The sequence below is a fragment of the Bubalus bubalis genome, chromosome 4 (assembly GCF_019923935.1).
Source record: "Bubalus bubalis isolate 160015118507 breed Murrah chromosome 4, NDDB_SH_1, whole genome shotgun sequence".
Lineage (NCBI taxonomy): Eukaryota > Metazoa > Chordata > Mammalia > Artiodactyla > Bovidae > Bubalus > Bubalus bubalis.
In genome coordinates, this window is record NC_059160.1 from 64,127,896 (window position 1) to 64,148,648 (window position 20,753).

Below are 20,753 nucleotides of genomic sequence, written 5' to 3' on the forward strand. Positions count from 1 at the left end.
CCCAGTCAGGGGAATGGGCACTCCAGGCCCAAAACCAGCCGGCGGGGCCCCAGGAACCCCCGCTCTCGGACCGCTCGCCAGAGCTCCAAATCTTGTCGCTCCTCTGACTCCCCCTCCCCAGGGCAGCGCGCCAAATCAGCGCATGCGCACTCGCAGGATTGCCGCGTAGCTCTTTCTCCCCCCCCCCCTCCCCCCGCCCCGGCTTTTTCTTTCCCCGCCCCTTTTCTCCCTCCCTCCCTCCTCTCCGGGTCCCCTCCCTCCCCCCCACCCCCAACTCAGCCCGCCCCGCGGCACCTCAGTCCCGGGAACAGTGGTGCGAGCTCCAGGCCCGTGCACTGAGGAGGCGGAAACGAGGGGAGCCCCCAGAGCTCCATCAGGCCCCTTCCAAAGGCTCCCCCACCCGGTCCACGCCCCCCACCCCCCCACCCCGCCTCCTCCCAATTGTGCATTTTTGCAGCCGGAGGCGGCTCGGAGATGGGGCTGTGAGCTTCGCCCCGGGAGGGGGAAAAAGAGGAACGAAGAGAAAAGCAGGGGGTGAAGGGTTTGGATTTGGGGGCAGAGGGTGCAGCCCCGTCTGCAGGCCCTCTCCAGGGGGCTCCGAACTCTATATCCTCACCCACGCCCCTGGTGTGCTTTGCTGAGGGATAGGATAAGAATAGAGGAGAAGGGAGGAAGGAGGAAAAAGGGGGGCCCCCCAATTGGGGGGGCGACGGCGAGAAGCAACAGGACCAGAGGAGAGGGGGCTGCTGCTTGCATCAGCCCACACCATGCTGACCCCGCCGCTGCTACTGTTGCTGCCCCTGCTCTCAGCTCTGGTCGCGGCCGCTGTCGACGGTGAGTGAGATTCCGCGGCCCCCTTGGACCCTTGGGGACACCCACTCCCCAGCCCCCACTCCTGCGTTTGGATGGGAAAGGGAGTCGCGGGAGGGGGTGCCTTTTGTTATCCCAGTCCAGCTGACACTGCAGCGGCCCAGCTGGGGGCGGGGATGGGGGTCCAATTTGGAGAATGGGGGCCTTGGGCAAATGATGCTTCTGGGACCCCCCGCCTCAGCCCAAACAAAGACCAGAGGCCTGGGAAGGGAGAAGAGGGACCCCCCATTTTTCTGATCCTGGGATCTAGAGGCCTTCTCCTATCTCTGTTCGGGGAGGGCCTCCGCCTCCCCTACATCCTCTACCCCGCCGCCCCCATCTAAATTGTAAAGGAATCCGGATTTGCTATGTACTGGCTGCAAAAGGGGGCGGGGGTCCTTTTGCTGTGGCCTCTGAATCTGGAAGGGAGAGCCGGGTCCGTGCCCTGCTGGGCAGAGGGCAGGCTAGACGGGGACTGGCTTTGGGTCGGGAGAGGGAGGGCCACGGGAAGGCCCCCTGCTTGGGTGTGGAATCTGGGCCCTTGGAGACCAGGCTTGGAGGCCTGAGTCCAGGATTTAGCAGGCTGCCAGCCTGGGTTCCGAAATGAGCACTTCCCCCTCTCAGGGCCTCTGTCAGTAGCCTGGAAAGAGCTGTATTGGGGGGTGTAGCGGGTGGGGGCAGGCGAAGCTATATGACTTTGAATTTTCCTTCTTAATTCCTGGGAGCTTTGAGATGAAAAAAACGTCAGATGTCATCATTAGGGAAGGGGACTGGAGAATGGCCTGGAATGCTGAGGTGGGAGGGTGGAAGAAGGCTGCTCTCTCCCTGACTTCTGCCTTGATCACAGTTTGGACTAGAAGGAGAGCTGGAGGTTGGATGGGGGTTATGTCATGCCCCCACCCCTAATTCCCTGCTCCTTAGGTAAATGTGTTTATTTCTCTCCACCACTTCCCCTCCTCCCCTCATACACACACACTTTGTATATTGCAGTTAGCTTTGGGCTAGAATTGTGTCCTTTTGGAGAAATGAGGTGCCCTCTTGCTTTTTTTTTAGTGTCAGCTATTTTCCCTCTTACTTGTGAGTCACTGGTTCAAGTCTTGCTCAAGCTTTGGGCTGGGGTCACGGGGTTGGGCTGGACTGGGCCCCTGATTTGAGTAGGGGTGGGATCTGATCCATTCCCTTCACTTTAATCTTCTCATCCAGGGAAAAAAATCTGCACCCAATACCATCGTGTGCCCCTCCTCCATCTTCTCAATTCCGCCAGACTGGGATTGGGAAAGTTTTTCTCTGAAACTGGATTAACTCTTCCCCTCCCCCCAACTTGCTTCAGTTGGGAGGGGGGTTAGGGGGACAGGAAATATATAGGACAGTATTTCAGGAGCTCTCAATTATGCCATCTTGGGGACTCTGTCCACCTACCACTCACCCCACATGGAGAAGAGGAAAGAAGCTGTGCCCGGAATACCCTTCAGACCAGCCCTTGCCTGTGATTTCTTCAGTTATGGGTGTTGTTTTCTCTTGTTCTTAACCCTGTTAAGTGAGAGGGGAAACTGAGGCAGAGAGATCTGGAAGGGATAGAAAAGCATTTTAAGAGAGAGTGACGCATCAAGAGCCCCCCGGTGGAAGGAGGATGGAGTTAGGCAGAAAGAAAAGGGGGTCTCTGTGGAAAGCAGACAAGGGCCCCAGCCCAGTCAGGAATGGCCCCAGGGAGCTTCACCCCTCGGGTAATTACCCCACCAAGTTGGTGGATGGCGAGTGGAGGAGGGAGACTGGACACGTTTTCCTTAATGGTTTCCTACCCTTTTGTAAGTTTCCACCCAGGCCACAGCTGTAACCCCAGCTCAAGCCAAACTCTATCCAAAGTCCTGGGCAACTCTGAGACCCCACAGACTGTAGCCCGCCAGGCTCCTGTGTCCATGGGATTTTCCCACCAAGGATACTGGAGTGAGTGGCCATTTCCTCCTCCAGGGGCTCTTCCCGACCTAGGGATCAAATCTGCATCTCCTGCATTGCAGGCGAATTATTCACCGATGAGCCACCAGAGAAGCCCCTAGGGAGAGGACCCCTCCCCAAACTCACGTTACTGTTCTCACCTTTGGAATGGGAATATGACTCATCCAGAATGGGAATATTTCCCACTCTGGGGAGTGGGAAAGGGAGACTACACAGACCTGTAGGGCCAACGCTGTCCAGGACCGCCCAGGGGTTCCTATATCCTACCCTTGTCCTCATGCCTCGGGCCCACAGACACAGAACTTTCTCCTTCGTTTCCCAGAGAAGGGCATGTCCTGGCTCAAGCTTACCTCCCTCAGTGTCTAACCTTCCGTCCTGCTGCTGGCTCCCATGGACCCTGCTGCTTTGCCTTCAGGGGAGCAGCCCTAGGTCCTTCTCCAGCACTTCCACCTTCTCTGTTGTGCCTGAACCCAATCTCCAGGGTCCCCTTCTCTTTGGGGAGCGATGTCACTCCTTGCTAGTAGACAGAACTGGGTCTACTTGCTTCCTAGGAGGCTGGAGAAACAGATGGATTGGAGAGTGAGGAGAGAGGTCATTGAGGTCTCTGCTGAAATTAGGAAGGTTTTGTAGTGGGGAGGGCTGGCTGTCTCCTACCCATCTCCACATACCCCCTTGAGCCAGTATATTACCTGTTATCAGACAAGCTGGACAGTGAACTGAGTTATGAAGCTGAGCCTCCTGGCTCTATGAGAGATGGTTCCAAAATCCTTTCTCCCCTGGTCAGACCCAGATGCCTGACTATCTCACCTCACCCTTGTCTTTCAAACCAGGGACGTGAGGACATTGATTTGGGGATGGAGGTATATTCTGATGTTTGAGGCTGCTTCTCAAGACTTCCTTTTCTCCCAGTCTTAGCCACCCCCCCTCCTCCATTTTCTCTATTATTTTCCCCCCAGCCACTCCCCATCACTGGGCCTCTTAAGGATGTCAGCCGGGCGGGAGGGGCGCTGGCCGGAGTCAGATCCTGTCCAAATCCCCCTCCCACCCCCGCCTTTTCAAAACTTCTTTGGGAAGCCCTTCCTTACCAAGTCTAACTTTCTTTCCTCCTGCTGTAGCCTCAGCCTTTGCATATCAAAACCCCAAGCTTAAGGCTTATTACCCACCTCAGTAGTCTCCTCTCAGCCCCTGCCCCCAGCCCTCTGTGAGCTCTCCAGCATTCAAGTCCTCCAGCTCTTGATGCGGGCTCCTCGCCCTTGGGCAGTCTGAATGCAGTGGGACCATGCAAGGGTCCCTGACCTGGTGGAACCATGTGCTGGGTGTGTTTGGAGCATCTCAACCCACCCCACTGTATTCAGTCCCAGATCTCAGGCCAGTTTTTAACAGGATCCCACATTGTTTGGAGAAGGAAGTAGTTGACTCTGGGATTGCTTCCGGTGCAGTGGCCCCAGGCCCCAGTGTAAAGCCTCCCTGGGAAAGAGGCGAGGGACAGTGGAGGGCAGCATTTACCCCTCTTGCACCCCAGGGGAGATGAGGGGTCCCTCTGAGGCCTTGGCCTTCTCGTCGAAGCGCTTCCATCTTCCTTCCTCCCACCCTCCCAATTCTGTGGGAGGCAGTGGCCCCTATTCTGAGTTTGCCTGGAGTCAGACAGTGCTAGGGCAGGGACTCCACTTGCCTGAGTAAAGGTACATGCTTCCCCACCCTGAATCTCAGGGATGTTTTTCTCCAGGTTCATCCCAAGACAACTGTGCCATTATCTTGGCAACCTCTGGGCTGAGACCCTCTTCCTAGGTTTTTTCCTCTGTCTGTCATTGGTATGTGCTGTCTTGGCCTCCAAGAACCTCTGTCTCTCATTCTCCTAGCTCATCTCTCTTATCTCATCCTCTCTCCTCCCGTTGTGGTGTTCTCTGTCCAGTCTCTCTCAGTCTCTGTGTCATGCTTTGTCTCTGCCTGTCTCCATCCGCCTCCAACCAGGCCTCTTGGTATCCCAAAAGCTATCTGGGAGCAGAAATCTCTCTTGGGCAATCCCACGTGCTCGCCATTTTGGAGTTGTTATTCCCCTCTCAGGCCAAACTGGGAATCTCCATTTCGGCAGTGAAAGTTCTCCCTCCACTTTCTTCCAAGTTCTTCTCTCTTTTTCCCCCTCCACTAATTTGGGAGAGAATGTTTCTGGAAGAAGGGAACTTGATACCCTTTGTGGGTTAAGTAAGAGGGAGAATTCAGATAATTCAGAAAGGCGGAGGGAGGTTAGACTTCTGGCAGAACTTCCTCATGACTTGAGAACTGGAGAGAGGTGTGGGGAATGGGTCAGGAGCTTAGAGCTTTTATTTCTACGGCTGTGTGTGCAGGGGGCTGGGGGTAGGTGAAGAGAGCTTCTGAAGCCTGGTGAGAGATATGCTGACCTCCGGAGGCATTTGAGGGGTCTGGATTGTACTTGCGGGTGTGGGTGGGGGGGGGGAGCATGGAGGAAAAGATGGTGGGGAGGTCAGGCTAATGTCCCGCTGAGTCAATATTGACTCAGGATGGAGGGGGAGACCATCCCCCTCCCCCCGGCAGCCCAAGCCATCCTGTCTGTCTGTCCAGGCCGCAAAGCAGAGGCCCAGACTCAGGAATGACAAAAATGTGTCTGAGCCTCACTGAGCTCCGGGGAAGGAGCCACCGGGTAACACCCAAAATACATAAAATTCAGTGAAAAGCTCTCGGTTTGGGCCTGGGAGGCCCCTGCCGCCCCACCCCCGTATGTTTGAAAGTTTAGATTCCTGCAGGCTCTGGCCCCCCACTCCCTGGCCACCCCCTGGCTCCTCTGTTCCCTTAGCTTTATCATGTGTTTCCTTTTAGAAAACATCCCCTGGTACACAGCCTGTCTCTCCCTCTGCTGTGTCTGCTCTTGAAAAGGGCCTCAGGGTTCTCCTTCACCCTTACCCTGCCTCAGGTCTCCTGGGTCTTTAGGAAATCTCACCTCTCTCTCTTCCTCTGGGTCCCCTCCTCTAGAGAAGTCTCCCTCAGGGCTCTACTTTCCTGCCCTCTCTTCTCTGCTCAGGCACCCTTGCCACCCTTCCCCACCCTGCCCCCAAGGTCTCAGAATGGGACAGGACGACAGCCAAGGCTCAAGCAGGGCAGTGGGGTCCGTGTTGTGTCTGGATGCACACCCAACCCTACACCTCCTGTTCTGGCTCCAGCTTGGTGGCCCTGGGGGCCGTGGCTGGGCTGGGTGCCTGGGTTTGGGGGGGCGGGGCAGGGGTGTTGGCCAGAGTTAGCATGGCGGTCACATTCATCTCCGGGCAAAGCTGAGAACAGACAGCCCCTGTGTCCTGGCGTTCTCTCTGCAACCTCACTCGCTCTCTCTCTGTAGTTCTCTCCTCCTTCTTTTCCCTCTGCTATCCTGTTCTTATCCCTTTCCATCTTCTCCACTGTCCCCCCTCCTCTCTGAGGAGGCTTGAAGGCCAGGGCCACCTCCTGTAATTCCCATCCCCACTCCCAGTGCCAGAGGACCCTGCCATTTCCCTTTTTCATCCTTCTGCTCTGCCGTCATGGCCAGTAAGGAACCACCTGTTCCGTTACTAATTGCTCTATGCCTCAGTTTCCTCATCTGTATATGGGGATTGCAATCGTAGCCACGTCACAGGGTTTGAGGATCTAAATGAGTTAATATGTACAAAGTGTCTCAGCCCAGATGCTGACACAGAGTGACCATGTTGAAAAGTGTTAGCTCATATCCTTAGGAACCCCCAGATCTCCCGAGGGGCGGGAGCCAGGGGAGGCCACTGTTGCTGCTGCTGCTAAGTCGCTTCAGTCGTGTCCAACTCTGTGCGACCCCATAGACTGCAGCCCACCAGGCTCCCCTGTCCCTGGGATTCTCCAGGCAAGAACACTGGAGTGGGTTGCCATTTCCTTCTCCAATGCATGAAAGTGAAAAGTGAAAGTGAAGTCACTCAGTTGTGTCCAACTCCCAGCGACCCCATGGACTGCAGCCCACCAGGCTCCTCGGTCCATGGGATTTTCCAGGCAAGAGTACTGGAGTGGGTTGCCATTGCCTTGCTCCCTAATGTAGGGCTGTGTTGTTCCCTCATCTGGGGCCACCTAGCTGGGTTTTCTGGGTGCTGGCATCAGACGCAGAAGGCGCAGCTGAGGGGAGTGGGGTTGGCTGCGGGCTCTAAGCAGATTACAGGTTTCCGACCTCACCCCCACTGCAACACCCTCCACCTCTGAATGAGGCTTCCCTTGGCCCATGTAGACTGCCCCAAAGTAGGTTATTTGTTCCTTTCCTCCCCTTTCCCCATGAAGGAAATCCAAGACAGGCCTTAGCCTTCAAACTCAGCTCTTTTCTCCACCATCCTGGACAGAAAGGAAGTTCTTCCCACATCTCTCAGGTCCTTGTGCTGCCCTGGCGCGCCCAGTCCCCCACCCCGGGCCGGAGGGGTCTGCTGTGGGCCAGGGCCCGGGGGCTCCTCTTCCTTTCACTCCCCATCCCCCACTCCCCTCCCTCGCAAGAGCACATCTGGTTTGTGAATCTCTCTCATTCCAGCTTTTGGAGTTTGCCAGCTGCTGTTTCCTCTGTCGAGTTCAGGCCAAAAATGGGGGTGGGGGACAGCGAGGGGACAAAGTGAGGGCCAAAGCAGGGGGGATCGTGGCCAGGATATGGAACAGAGGGGAGATTGGAGTGACCAACCAGTGACCTCGGGCCTGGGCTGTGACTTCTACCCTGGGGAGGAGTGGGGGCATGGACTGCTAAATCCAGGTGGGGGCAGGGATGGGCATGAGGACCTGTCTGGGCTCCAAACAGCCCATCTGCCTCTGAATCCCATTCCAGCCCCCTCTACCACCGCTCCCCCCGCAGCCCCAGCCCGTCTCAGCCAGCCAGGGGAAGAGGACTGTTCTCCGGCATGCTAACTAGGCTGCCTAGCAGTTTCCCCGGGAAGACCTCACAGCTGGCCCAGTGGGGCAATGAACTCAGCATTATCCGCCTCCTCAAGGGGCCTTTATTCCCTGCTCAGGGTGGGGGGCAGGGGAGGGGGCTCCAGGGTGGGGGGCCTAGCCAGGCCATCCTTGATGTGTTTCCTGAACTTGGCTCTCACCCTGGCTGGGGGCCTGAGCGCAGTCCCCTCTGCCAGAGGCAGGGGTTGGGGGGAGGACGTCTTCCCAGTGTGGCTCTCCTCAGAGTCCATCCCTCCCTGCTCAGAGCCCCGACACACTTTCCTTCTGCTCCGTCCCAGCCCCTGAGCTCACTCTGCCCTGCTGTCTTCCCGGGGTGCCATGGCTCCTAAGGGGCCACCCCGCCCCTCCCGGGCACCCCAGTGCCTAGTTTACCACCTGGCACAGAGCTGGGCTCTGGTGCGTGACAGCCAAAGAGAAATGGGATTGACACGCATCGAGGAAGAGGCAATGCAGGGCTGGGAGACTGGGGGACGGCAGTGAAGGAGGGGGGACTTGCCTTCCCGAGGAGGACATAGTGACAGGGTTGGGAGGAATAGCGCCTGAAGACTTCTCAGTGGGAATGGGGAGCCTGGTGTCAACTGGCTGCTTAACAGCTTAGAGTTGGCTAAACTGGTCTGAGTCCTGATTGTGACATTTGCCTGCTGGGTGACCCCACATTCTCTGAGGCTCGGTTTCCTCATCTGGGAAATGGTATTAGTCGTACCTAATTTGTCATATTGTGGAGAGGATTGAATGCAATGATACATGGAAAGAACTGGTTGATCACACTTCCCGGCACATACTGAGGTAACAATGAGAGTTAGTGTTACCATGTTTAATTCATCCCTGGAGAATGAGGTAAAAGAATGGGGTGGGCATAGAGAGCAGATGGTGGGGTGAGGGATTAGGGCAAAGAACAGGTCCTGGATATAGGAACTTCTTGGGTTGGCTGGGCTGAAACCAGCTCCTGCAGGTCACCCCAGCCATCCCCCTGCCTCCGTTCTCCAGCCCTGTCAGCCTGAGCAGTCTTAGGTGCCTCTTAACTCTGAGGGCATCCGCAAGGGAGGCTGTGTGTTTAGAGAATGGATGTGGCGGCAGAACTCCTCTGTTGATACCATCTCTGAGACACCCATGTGCCAAGGGCACCCCAAACACACGTCCCGTCTGGGGAGGGCCTGGTGGTTAGGAGTTGGAGATGTGTGGGGTGATGTGTTCCAAGGACCAGGAGGGTCCCAGAGGGTGAAGGAGCAGAGAGGTTAGTAGAGACCAGCTCTGGACCTCTAGTGGGATGGAGAAGATAAAGAGAAAACCTGTCAAAAACCTAAATGCCTCATCACTCTCAGTCAGCAGAGCGGAGGCTGCTGTTGTCTGACTGGAGTATCAGAGAACACAAGGGCTTTGGCCCTGAGAGCTGGGAGAGCGCACACCCAATGGGCAGCCTGCAGGACTCAGTCAGGCAGCAGCAGTGTGCTCCCCGCGTCCTTCCCCTCCCCCATCTCAGGTACACAGTGTTCCAGGAGTGACCCCAGCCCCTGCCCCCCACCCCTGCTCCATACATGAACCTTGGGTTAGAGCCTGGGCCAGACAGAGACTGCTGCTGCCTGAGGAAGGAGGAGGAACCCTTGAGGGCTTTCAGACCCCAGGGTTTCAGGGCCTTCACCCCTATTCACACCCCTGTTTTCTTCCCTTGCCCTTAGTCCCTAAGACTTGCAGCCCCAAGCAGTTTGCCTGCAGAGACCAGATCACCTGTATCTCAAAAGGCTGGCGGTGTGATGGTGAGAGGGACTGCCCGGATGGATCTGATGAGGCTCCCGAGATTTGTAAGTACCTTTTCTGGATCCCTATCCCCCATCACTGATTTATCCCTTTTCCTTTTGGCCCAGGCAGTCTAGGATGAAGATAGTTGAGCTCGAGCCTGGTGTGGACCTTGCTCTGTGATTGTTTGTACATGACACAGCTAAAACTGTCCAACTGTCCTCCCCCTGCTCTTCAAAGAGCCTGGCAAGGTGTTTGGTATGCTCAAAAATGAGCTTCCTTAGCCGCTGTACCCCCACCCCCCAGCCTGCCTGAGACCATGTTCTCTGGGCTGACAGCTTTGCTGGAAGATTCCCCTCCCTTCTGGCTCCTCCCGCTTCTTCCCACCTCTGAGCCTCCTGATCCTTGATGGGTGCCCCTGGGTCTTGCTGGGTCCCCTTCCTGTCCTCAGGTTCCCAGGCCAAAGGCCACTGGCTCTGGCTCAATCTCTGTACCAGAAGCCCCACCCCTGAGCATTTCCCGCCCTCCCTCCCCCTACCCTCAGTAAGTGGTGTAATCAGAGGCAGCTGTTTAAACTGGGAGAAAGGTCCCCACCCAGCCTTTACCCTGCCAGGGGGGGGTGGAGAACTCGCTAGCGGGACCCTGGAGTCCTGGGCAGCTGGCAAAGTCTCTGCCTTCAGAACCTCTCCCCTGCTGGGGTAGTCTGGGCAGGGGTCTGGGGACCCTGCATTCTTAGGTCTTTCTCTGTTCTGTCTTGGGGTTTATCCTGTCCCAGCCCCATCTCCACACCCTCACTCATAATTATTAGTGGTAATTTTAGGGCCAGAAAAGGGAACCACTAGTTCTCTCTGCCTCACCTTGATACCCTGCTCTGGAGGTGTGGGAGCCAGGGATATTCTACAAGTGTTTCTATGGTGGCTCAGCCTGGAGTGTCTGCTTGTCTCAGGCCACCTTTATGTCCCACTTTTCGGACCCCAGTGTTTGGTGTTGAAGATAAAGAAAGCCATGCAGAGGGGCTAGATCTGGCTCTTTTTATCCATCCTTTAGTTAGATGCAGATATACATATCCGCTCACTGTCCCCACTCATGCACACTCCTAGACCCATCACACTCACACTTAGCTGCTCCCGGGGCCTGACTCACTCCCCCTACCCTGCCGACATACACACACAGAGGCAGACGCTGGCACAAACACATTCTCGCAGCCACGCAGAGTCACCACTCTGAAATGGAGATGCAGAGACATAACCTGCATGCAGACAGATGCCCTGGACACTCACACACAAACCTAGGCTTGCTCCCAAGAGGACCTGGAAACGTACATACTGAGGCCGGCAGTACCGGCACACGTGGAGATTCACAGATTCACTCTCACTCCACACCTCTCTGCTCCACGGTACACACCTCCCCTACCTGTGCATGTGACTCCTCCCCAGCACAGGCGGACAGGTGTGCTCCCATGCAAGCACCTTCTTACATCCTGTCTGGGCTTGGAAGCCAATGGGCCGTGATCTGTCTACCAGCCCACAGGCTCAGCCAGTGTCCTAGATCCTGGCCTCCTTAGCATCCCCTGAAGAGCTCTGTCCCGCCCTCTGCAGCCCATCTTCTTGGGCAACAGGGCAAGTGGAGGCATCACCAGCAGGCCACCATCTTTAGCAGTTCCCAAAGTCCTCCATCAGGCAGGCTGCTCTGGGGTGGAGGTCTAGCGTAGTGTGATGCACAGAAATATAATGCAAGGCATGCATTTCAATTTTGAAATTTTCTAGTAGCTACATTCAAAAAAAGGTCAAAATGGGGACTTTCCCGGTGGTCGGGTGGTCAAGACTCCTCCTTCCCATGGAGGGGATATGGGTTCAATCCCTGGTTGCAGAACTAAGATCCCACATGCCACAGGATGTGGCTAAGAAAATAAGTATCTACTTAAAAAAAAAACCAAAAAGGTCAAGATAATCAGATGAAATTAATTTTAACTTTATTTTACTCGGTGTGTACAAAATATCATTTCAGCATATTTTTTCATATAAAAGTATTTAGGCCTTTTGCATTCTTTTTTGTGGCTGTGGTATTAAGTCTTCAAAAACCAATGTACATTTTATTTATTTATGGCCCCTCCACACACCTTGTGGAATGATATTTCCCCAACCAGGGATTGAACCTGGAGCTACTGCAATGAAGGAGTCCTAACCACTGGGCCGCCAGGGAACTCTCATTGTCTTTTGTTTGTTTGTTTGTTTTTCCCAGTGTGCATTTTATACTTCCATTTGGAACTGGTCACATTTCAAGTGCTGAATAGCCATGTATGATGCTTCATATTGTAAAGTGCATTTCTAGAAGACTTGGTCCAGCTCTCCGCCCAGGCTCTGTGACCCAGGATGTTATGGAAAGGAGGGGTGCTTTGTCTCCTGGTGTAGGATGTGGAAGCCTCGGAGTCCACAGCATGGGGCATCTGGGGAGTGGACTCTTTGCTGAAACCTAGTTATCCCCTCCACCTGGCGGATCCCAGGTGTGGCTACTATTGGGCGTAGCATAGATGAGCCCGAGGTTGAAGAGTCTAACAGGCCCTAGGCCTCCTGAGATCTAAAAATTGCAGGTGCCTGAAACCCCAGTCCCAGTCCCTCCCTCAGTGAGTAGCTGGCCAGACAGCCTCTGTAGCCAGCATGCCCACACCGACCTTTCCGTCTGCTCCCAGGTCCGCAGAGTAAAGCCCAGCGATGTCAGCCGAACGAGCACAACTGCCTTGGCACCGAGCTGTGTATTCTCATGTCCCGCCTCTGCAACGGGGTCCAGGACTGCGCGGATGGCTCAGACGAGGGGTCCCACTGCCGAGGTAAGGGCTCTTCACCTCTGCTCTCCCAGGTGGATGCTGTGAGTTCACCACTGGGCACCTGATGGGTCTGGAGGGCTGCCGTCTGAGCACTGTCTGCACACTGTCCTTGGACTGCAAAGGGGACGAGGCCTGGTCCTGCTGCCCTGTGCCCCGGGCATGTCTCTGGCTGTGTGTGCTCACACGTGTCATTACCCCTCTTCAGTCCCCCGTTTCCCAGCTATGTAACGAGAGCTCTCTACTAGATCAGCATGTTCATGCTTTTGTAGTTTTGTAAACAGTGGGGTTGTTTCTTCTCATGGTTTCTTATAGGGAACCTGAGGATGAGTAGAGATAAGCAGATGCTGTCACTGAAGCAGGGGCCGGGGGGGAGGTCTGGAGCTTTGTTACCTGCCTCCCCTGCCAGGGCCCCCGAAGTCATCCCCCGGGAAGGGCAGGTCTTTGAGGCTCTTAGAAGCTGCTTCATGGGAAGGGTTTCTCCCCCTACCCCCCAACTGAGGAGGGAACTTTAGGACAGTAGGTCAGACTTCTTCCCACCTGCATCTCAGGTCCACTAGCTCTGCAGGTCTTCCTCTAGAGACCCTTCTGTCCCAGGGGGAATCTGGATCTCTCCTGAGGATGGGAGAGATTCCCGGGGATGGGGGTTGGAGGGGGAGGAAGCTCAGGCCTGCACCTCAGGGAGTAGGAACTTCTACTGCCCTCAAGATCTGGGCCTGGAACAGGAAGCTGGCTTTGTGAGGCCCTAGGCAAGCCCCCGGGGGTGGAGACCCTGTCCTGTGTCTGTAACGCGTGTCAGAAAACATCTGCCTGTGGGAAGAGACACATCTGGATCCTGTTCACTGAGGGCAGGGAGTTTGTGGAAGATTTTTATCCTTTTCCTTTGGTTGAGTCTGCATGTTTTTGTCAGAAGCTCCTGGAATGGGATGTAGAATGTGGGCCTAGGGGGCTGACTTCAATTACCACGCACGTCCCATCTCATCGGACAGTACGTGTTCAAGTTTGCCTACTTTTGCATACCCGGTCAGCATCACAAACAACCAAGAACATATGAAGCCTAGGGCTTGAACTTCCTTCTCTGATACTACAGAAGCTGGACCTCCTCATCCTCCCACCCCATATGCAGAAGAGAACCTCTTTTCTAGATTTTCCAGAAACAAACACTACTTCCCCTCTTTGGGGGGCAAGGCTGGACTGGGGAAGCACCTTCAGGCTCTGGGACAGAGGTGGGGAGGAGAAAGGCTAACCAGGGCCTGGCTCCCCATCTCTGCTCCTCCTGGCAGGCTTAGCGCCTCTAAACGTCTTAGCATCTCAGGCAGCGCTCTCTCCTAGGTGGGAGGGGGGGAGCAGGGGTGTGAGGCAACTGGACAAAGGGGTCTTTGTGGCCGGGCCGCCTGGCCCCACGCAAGGCCATTAATTGGGTCGCTGGTCTGGGGGGGTGGGTAGCTGCTCCCCCACCTCTTCCCCCTCCTGCTTCATTCCCTTCTGTCTCCCCTGTGGAAGTGGGTCAGAGGCAGGAGGAAGATTAGAGAAAGATCCCGGGGGAGCCAGGTTTGCTTCTCTTCCTCCTCTCCTCTACCTGGGCCTCGGGCCTTCTCTCTGGGCCCTCTCGGACACCAGGGCTGGGTTGCAGGTGTGCTTCCAGACCAGACCTGGGGTCCTGCGTGGCAAGACTCGGTTCCCTGCCAGCGCTTCCCCTTCAGCCCCAAAGCCAAAATTGCAGTCCTCGGGCACTACAGGCAGGAGGCGTGTAAAGGGGCTGAGAGTCCCCACGTGTTGTTGACCAGCAAACTAGGAACGGAGCGGGTCGGGGCAGCCCGAGCAGGAAGATGCGGGTTCTAAGCCATAATTGGAAGATGCGGGTTCTAAGCCATAATTGGCGATGCCACCTTGGACCTGTCTTATACCCTCATCAGTCTCAGTTTCCTCACTTACAAAATATACTTGATGCTTCCTAAGCCACATCTCTGACCCTGCAGGCCTGGGAAGTGGTTACTGAAGGGTTGAGGGAAGGTTGCTGTCTGGGTATGATTGCCAGATCTGGGGGCCTGAGTATGTGTCACCTGCCACCCCCCCCACAGAGCAACGAGGACAGTGTTCCCATCTGGGCTGCCAGCACCACTGTGTCCCCACGCTCAACGGGCCCACCTGCTACTGCAACAACAGCTTTCAGCTACAGGCAGACGGCAAGACCTGCAAAGGTAAGTGTGCACACGTGCACAGACTGGGGTTCAGGACGTGCTGGGGGGGTGGTGGGTGGGCAGTGGGCTAGGTTGGGGAGGAGAAAGCTTGAAAGGTGCAAGACAGGATGCGGGTCTACAACACGCCTTACGGCCTCAGGGCGTGGCTGTGGGCCCTAAACATTTGCTTCTGCCAGACTTTTCAAAACTCATCTTAAAAATTATATAGGTCAAGGTCAAGGACTTCCCTGGTGGTCCAGTGGTTAAGATGCACTTCCAATGCAGGGAGCACGGGTTTGATCCCTGGTAGGGGACCTGAGATTCCCCCATGCCATACAGCACAGCCAAATATAAATAAATAAATAAATATATATATATATATATATAGGTCATATGTGAGTTTTCTTGTTTAAAAAGGTTTAAAGCATTACAGACAAAACCAAAGTCCCCTTTAACAAATCCTCTTTAGTTATGGTCCCTTCCCCATCTCTCTGGAAATCAGCTCTTTTTAACAGTTTGCTACTTCTCTGTCCAGGCCTTTTTCTATCCAGGTATACATGTATTCACAGAGAATCTAATTGAAAGTACTGTTTATGTGCATGGGATCTTATTTACATAAATATCATACTGTATATGGCTTCTCAGGTGGCCTAGTAGTAAAGAACCTGCCTGCCAGTGCTGGAGACATTAAGAGACACGGGTTTGATCTCTGGGTCAGGAAGATCCCCTAGAGGAGGGCATGGCAACCCACTCCAGTTTTCTTGCCTGGAGAATCCCATGGACAGAGGAGCCTGGTGGGCTACTGTCCACGGGGTGGCAAAGAGTCAGCCATGATGGAAGCGACTTAGCACGCACGCACATACTGTACATATTTGGTTTTCGATTTTTTCACCCAGTATGTTCTAGAGATTTTTCCATGTTAATGTGTAGAGATCTACCCCATTCTTTTTAAAACCACGGTGATGTATGACTATTACCACAGTTCACTTGGCCATCTCCCTTTGGATGAGTAAGATGTTCCCAGTTTCTCTCTGTTACAAACAATGCAAACTCTTCTGTTTTAAATGTACCTCCTTTCGGTCTTGGCACAAATGTAGCCTTCTCAGTGAGACTCTCCTTATAGCCCTAAAACCGCATCCCTACTGCCTGCATTCTCTGTCCCCTTTCTCTGCTTAATATTTTTTCATAGCACCAGCTACTTCCCATCGCACTAACTCCTCTAACATGTCATTTACCTTTTAATTTTATTTATTATTATAATAACAACATTTCCTTTATTATCAGAATTTAAGTTCTTTAAAGAATATTTATTTATTCATTTATTTGGCTGCATTGGGTCTCAGTTGTGGGACACGGACTTAGTTGCCCCATGGCTTGGGGGATCTTAGTTCCCCAACCAGGGATTGAACCCACGTCCCCTGCATTGCAAAGCAGATTCTTAACCACTGGACCACCAGGGAAGTCCCGGAATTTAAGTTTTAAAAGGGCAGCAGTTTGAATCTATTTTTTTGCTGATGTGTCCCCCGAGCCTAAGACTGTACCTGGCACATTGCAGAAATCTTTTCTGAATGAATGGATGATAAGCACGTGTGTAGATACGTCTCTAGGGTGGATCCCAGGTCTGGACTTGCTAGGTGGTAACGTTTCCACATTTCTTGTTGCAGTAGATTCTGTCAAACTGTTCTCCGAAGTAGCCGTAGGGATGGACACACCCCAGGTGTTGTCTGAGGGCACTCCCTTCCCTGCCCTTGGCAGGCTGGAAATGACCACGCTCTCGCCTTTTCCCGGCAGACTTCGATGAGTGCTCGGTGTATGGCACCTGCAGCCAGCTGTGCACCAACACAGATGGTTCCTTCACGTGCGGCTGTGTGGAAGGGTACCTGCTGCAGCCAGACAACCGCTCCTGCAAGGCCAAGAATGGTAGGTGGGCTTACCTGCGACCGTACAGCTAGGCGCCTTCGGTGTCATTCCCTGATGGGGAGAGGCCAGAGCGCTGCCAGGGCCGCTCGCTGCCCTGACCCTTCTCTCCTGTGTCTCCAGAGCCGGTTGACCGGCCCCCTGTGCTGCTGATTGCCAACTCGCAGAACATCCTGGCCACGTACCTGAGTGGGGCCCAGGTTTCCACCATCACGCCCACCAGCACACGGCAGACCACAGCCATGGACTTCAGCTACGCCAACGAGACGGTGTGCTGGGTGCATGTTGGCGACAGCGCTGCCCAGACACAGCTCAAGTGCGCCCGCATGCCCGGCCTGAAGGGCTTCGTGGATGAGTACACCATCAACATCTCCCTCAGCCTGCACCGTGAGTCACCTGCTCCAGCACAGGGAGCCGGCGAGGGTGGGGGAGATGGGCGAGGCAAAGCCTGTCTGGGACAAGCTGGGCTGGGGGAGTGGATAGACAGGATGACCCTTGACTGGTCCAGGAGCCTAGACAAAAGCCCCTGACTGAGGCCGAGGCAGCGAGTTGTATGTTGTGACCCTTGTTTGGGGCCGGGGCAGAGCTATGTCCATGCTTCCTCTCCTCTCTCTGAGCTGAGTCTCTGATGGCTCCAGTGTTTCTGGCCCAGGGCAGAGAAGGGCCTCCTAGAAGTGCCCAAGAGGACAATGTCTGGTCAACCTCCAGAGACCAGGGACCGTCCCTTTTCAGAGGGAAGAATGTCAATTAGTCCACAGAGGGGTTTTCCCACATGGCGGGAGCCACAACAAAGGAAAGAAGGGGCCTGGAGCCAGAGGAGCCTTGCTAAGTTGTGGCTGAGGGCAAGCCCCGGCTCCATCTCCGTATCTGTCGTTTCCCTTGAGGGGGTCACCAGAACTGGCTCCCTGCCGCAGCATGGCTGTGGGGGTCCTGAGGCTGTTTCTGGGGGACAGGCTCTGTGGCAGGAATGACCCCACTGGGAATGCTATCAGATATCCTGGATGTTCCCCTTCGAGCTCCCACCCGAGGCTGTACGCTGATGCCTCAGAGGTGGAAGATGGGGTGTGGCTGGGGACAGGGCCAGGGCAGAGGTCCGCTGCCTCGAGCACTTCTACTCATCTCAGATGCTGCTGCTACATGAACAAACAAAACCTCTGTGTCATCACATCTCCAGGAAATGCACCACAGGGCTGAGAGGGGACATCTGGCCTGTGGTTGATCTGACCCCCGGAGAGACGGTAGCTTGATCTATGACCTTGAGTAAACCAGAACTCCCTGTCTCAAGCTTTGGTTTCCTAATCTGCATAATGGGCTTGAACTTGTCTGGCAAAATCAGATAAATTGAAGTGAAAGCCAAAAGTCACTAGAGGCCATGCAGGAGGTTTAGGATGGTGAAATGGGGCCTGTCCAGAAGATCTTGAAGTTTCTTCCATGGGTCCCCACATGATGATCTGCACAGAAATCCCAGGAGGACCCAAGGGCTCAGTTCTGGTGGGAACAGGAGTTCCTCCGAGAGCCCCCCTCCCCTGCGGCCTCATCAAATGGTCCACAGCTCAGCCGCAGCCCCTCCACAGCATCCCAGGGGGGTCCTTGGGCTGTTGGTGACCAAAGCCTGCCTGTGATAGACCTGTCATCCTTGGAGTGCTGGGCTGGGGGCTCAGCCAATACCTGGCTGGCAGAGCTCTTGAGGGGCAGGCAGCTCAGGAACCCCATGGTAGGTAAGGTAGGGTTAGGGCAAGACCCCATGAGACGGCTGCCCTCTCCCTGTTCCCTGTCAGCGGCCCCACCCATCAGGCCTGTCTGGGCAAACAGCTCCAGCCCTTCCCTCCCTGGCCCTGCCTCAGGGCAGACGATGGGCTGATGGGCTGGTGGGTAGGTGGCCTGGTGGGGATGCCCTGATGGAAACCTTCTCTGCTTTTGCTCTGACCTGGCCCCTCTCCTGCCTTCCTCCCCAGGAGAAGCAGGAAATAACCTCAGGCGGGTACCCCTCCCTTGGCAAACAGAGAGTGTTGCCTTCAGAGTCTGCTAGATTCGTTGGGCCCCTCTGGGGCAGAGTCCAGGAGCCCAGAAGAGACCAGAAGGTTCTGGGGAGAAATGCTACCGGGGTGAATGAATGGGTTCCTCTTGCCCCGGCCTCTGTCCCTTCCTTTGGCCCTGCCCCCGCCCATGCCGCCTGACTGTCTGGCTGTCACCCTGAGGATGGCTGTTTTGCTCTCATCCCACAAACTAATTATGGGCCCTGAGCTGAGAATGTCAGGAGTGTCTCTCCCCAGCACCCTCCCCCACCCCCAGCTCATCCCCCTTCCCAGGAGAGGCCGATGGCCTGCCCAAGTGCCAGCGAGAGCAAGCGTGGCTGGCCCCAGGCACTCACCTGTGCAGGGGGCCTGCTGGCCTGTAATTAGCTCCCCCAGGGGCAGGAAGAAGGCTGCTGCTTTCTCCTGCTTTCTCTTGGCCCTCTGGGGGAGCCCTCCCTGCAATCATGCCATTCTTGGCTGACCGTGACCTCCATCGGGCCTCTGGGCTGAGCCCCACGCGGGAGGGAGGAGCCTGACAAGGGAGAGGTGCTGGAGCCCAGAGCCCAGGGCCTGAGAGAAGCCTGCCTGCTGGTGTGAGAAGAAGGGGGAGACTGCCCTGGAGAAAACTCTGGAAACAGAAATAGAATAGAAAGAAGGAAGGAGGCCAGGAAGTGAACTTGTTTCACATGGGTCCTGGGGCGTGTATGTGAACCAGACCTGCTCTGAGTCCTGAGCCCTTGAAGGGCCCCGCCCAGGCCCTACAGTGGTCAGCACAGCTTCATGGGAGGCTCTGTGGGACAGGCTTAGGATTGAGGTCCTGCTGTTTCCTGTCTGAGCCCAGTCCCTTCCATCCGTTTCTACTCAAGTGGGAAGAGATCCACTGACCATGTCCTCACTTGTCCTGACAGGTGTGTGTGTGTGCATGTGAGCACTTTCCTACCTTAACTCGCCGGGCTGCCAGCCCTTCCTTCCCCAGCCTATGTCTTTCGTTGGCCTGGGTGGGAGGTGGGTCTTGGGGACTCAGTGTTCATCTCTTTCCCTCCCTCCTGGAATGTAACCCCAGGGCCCATCCTTCCCTTGGCCATGCGTGGCAGGATGGTCAGGTTTCTGAAGACTCTGATCCCATGACTGGACAATGTGATGGGAACAGCTAGGAGATTTTCAGGGAAGACCCTGGGCCCCCCGCCCCCACTCAAGGTTTACGACTGCCTTTCCCTGAGTGGGCCTGGAGAAGGAAGTGGCAGCCCACTTCAGTACTTTTGCCTGGAGAGTTCCATGGACAGAGGAGCCTGGCAGGCTACAGTCCAGAGGGTCGCAAGGAGTTGGACACAACTGAGTGACTAACACTTTCCCCAAGTGGGAATGCCTTCATGTTTATGTTGTATGTGGACATGCGTTTTTTTACTATTATATTAATAATTACGTTATTATTTAATACCTATTAGGAAACTCCTCGGAGAGGGCAATGGCACCCCACTCCAGTACTCTTGCCTGGAAAATCCCATGGACAGAGGAGCCTGGTGGGCTGCAGTCCATGGGGTCGCTAAGAGTCGGACACGACTGAACGACTTCCCTTTCACTTTTCACTTTGATGCATTGGAGAAGGAAATGGCAACCCACTCCAGTGTTCTTGCCTGGAGAATCCCAGGGACGGGGGAGCCTGGTGGGCTGCCATCTATGGGGTTGCACAGAGTCGGACACGACTGAAGCGACTTAGCAGCAGCAGCAGCAGGAAACTCCTACGGCTGGCAAGTCAAGTCTCTGATTTCATAAATTGTTTAGGATGCAGCAAGATAAGAAAAGTGAGTGGATGTAAAGAAATGGTAGATAAATGGTAGAGCAAGCTGTGCATAAACACTTTAAGCATTTTGGAAATGAGAGACCAAAGACTGAAGTTCTGGAAACAGCGGCCCTGAGAGGTCAGCAGTCCTGGCCTGCCCACCCTCCCATCTCACCTCTGACCACCCTCTGAAGGAACCTCAGGTCCTGTCCATCCCCCTGCAGGGCCGCCCCTGGGCAGGGCTAGAGGTCAAGTGTACCAACTGCCCCACCCACCACAGCCCTGCATGACCTTGGCTTCATTCCTCTGACCTGAGCTATCAGGATGTTTCCACCGTAGAAAGAACAGGCATAGACCTCAGGACTGGGGCCCTGGGAGGATGTGTGTGCATGTTGAGAGGAGGTTCTGAGGTTGCCAACAGAGGCCTGAGGGAAATAAGATTTGCTGTAGTCACTTTATCTGGAGCTGTGTATGGGGGGATGCTCCAGAGGTGCCCTCGGAGGCCCTCAGGTTTCTCCCCGGTACCCTGCTGCACAGGGAAAGAGGAGGTTGGCCGGGAGGCCTAGAAAAGG

General features: G+C 55.2%; 1 protein-coding gene across 5 annotated transcripts in view; it reads left to right on the forward strand.

Annotated features, from left to right (window-relative positions):
* Positions 1-325: 325 nt before the first annotated feature.
* The window catches only part of LRP1 (LDL receptor related protein 1), an 80,992-nt gene continuing 60,564 nt past the window's right edge, over positions 326-20,753 (forward strand). For 4 of the 5 annotated variants that reach the window (XM_025283785.3, XM_025283787.3, XM_025283786.3 and 1 more), the window contains exons 1-6: positions 326-834; positions 9,411-9,533; positions 12,158-12,295; positions 14,371-14,490; positions 16,261-16,389; positions 16,510-16,773. In XM_025283785.3, the coding sequence (XP_025139570.1) occupies positions 768-834; positions 9,411-9,533; positions 12,158-12,295; positions 14,371-14,490; positions 16,261-16,389; positions 16,510-16,773 (841 nt within the window). In that variant the 5' untranslated portion in view covers positions 326-767. The remainder of the gene's footprint in view (positions 835-9,410; positions 9,534-12,157; positions 12,296-14,370; positions 14,491-16,260; positions 16,390-16,509; positions 16,774-20,753) is intronic. The other variant, XM_006077859.4, reaches the window with a different exon arrangement.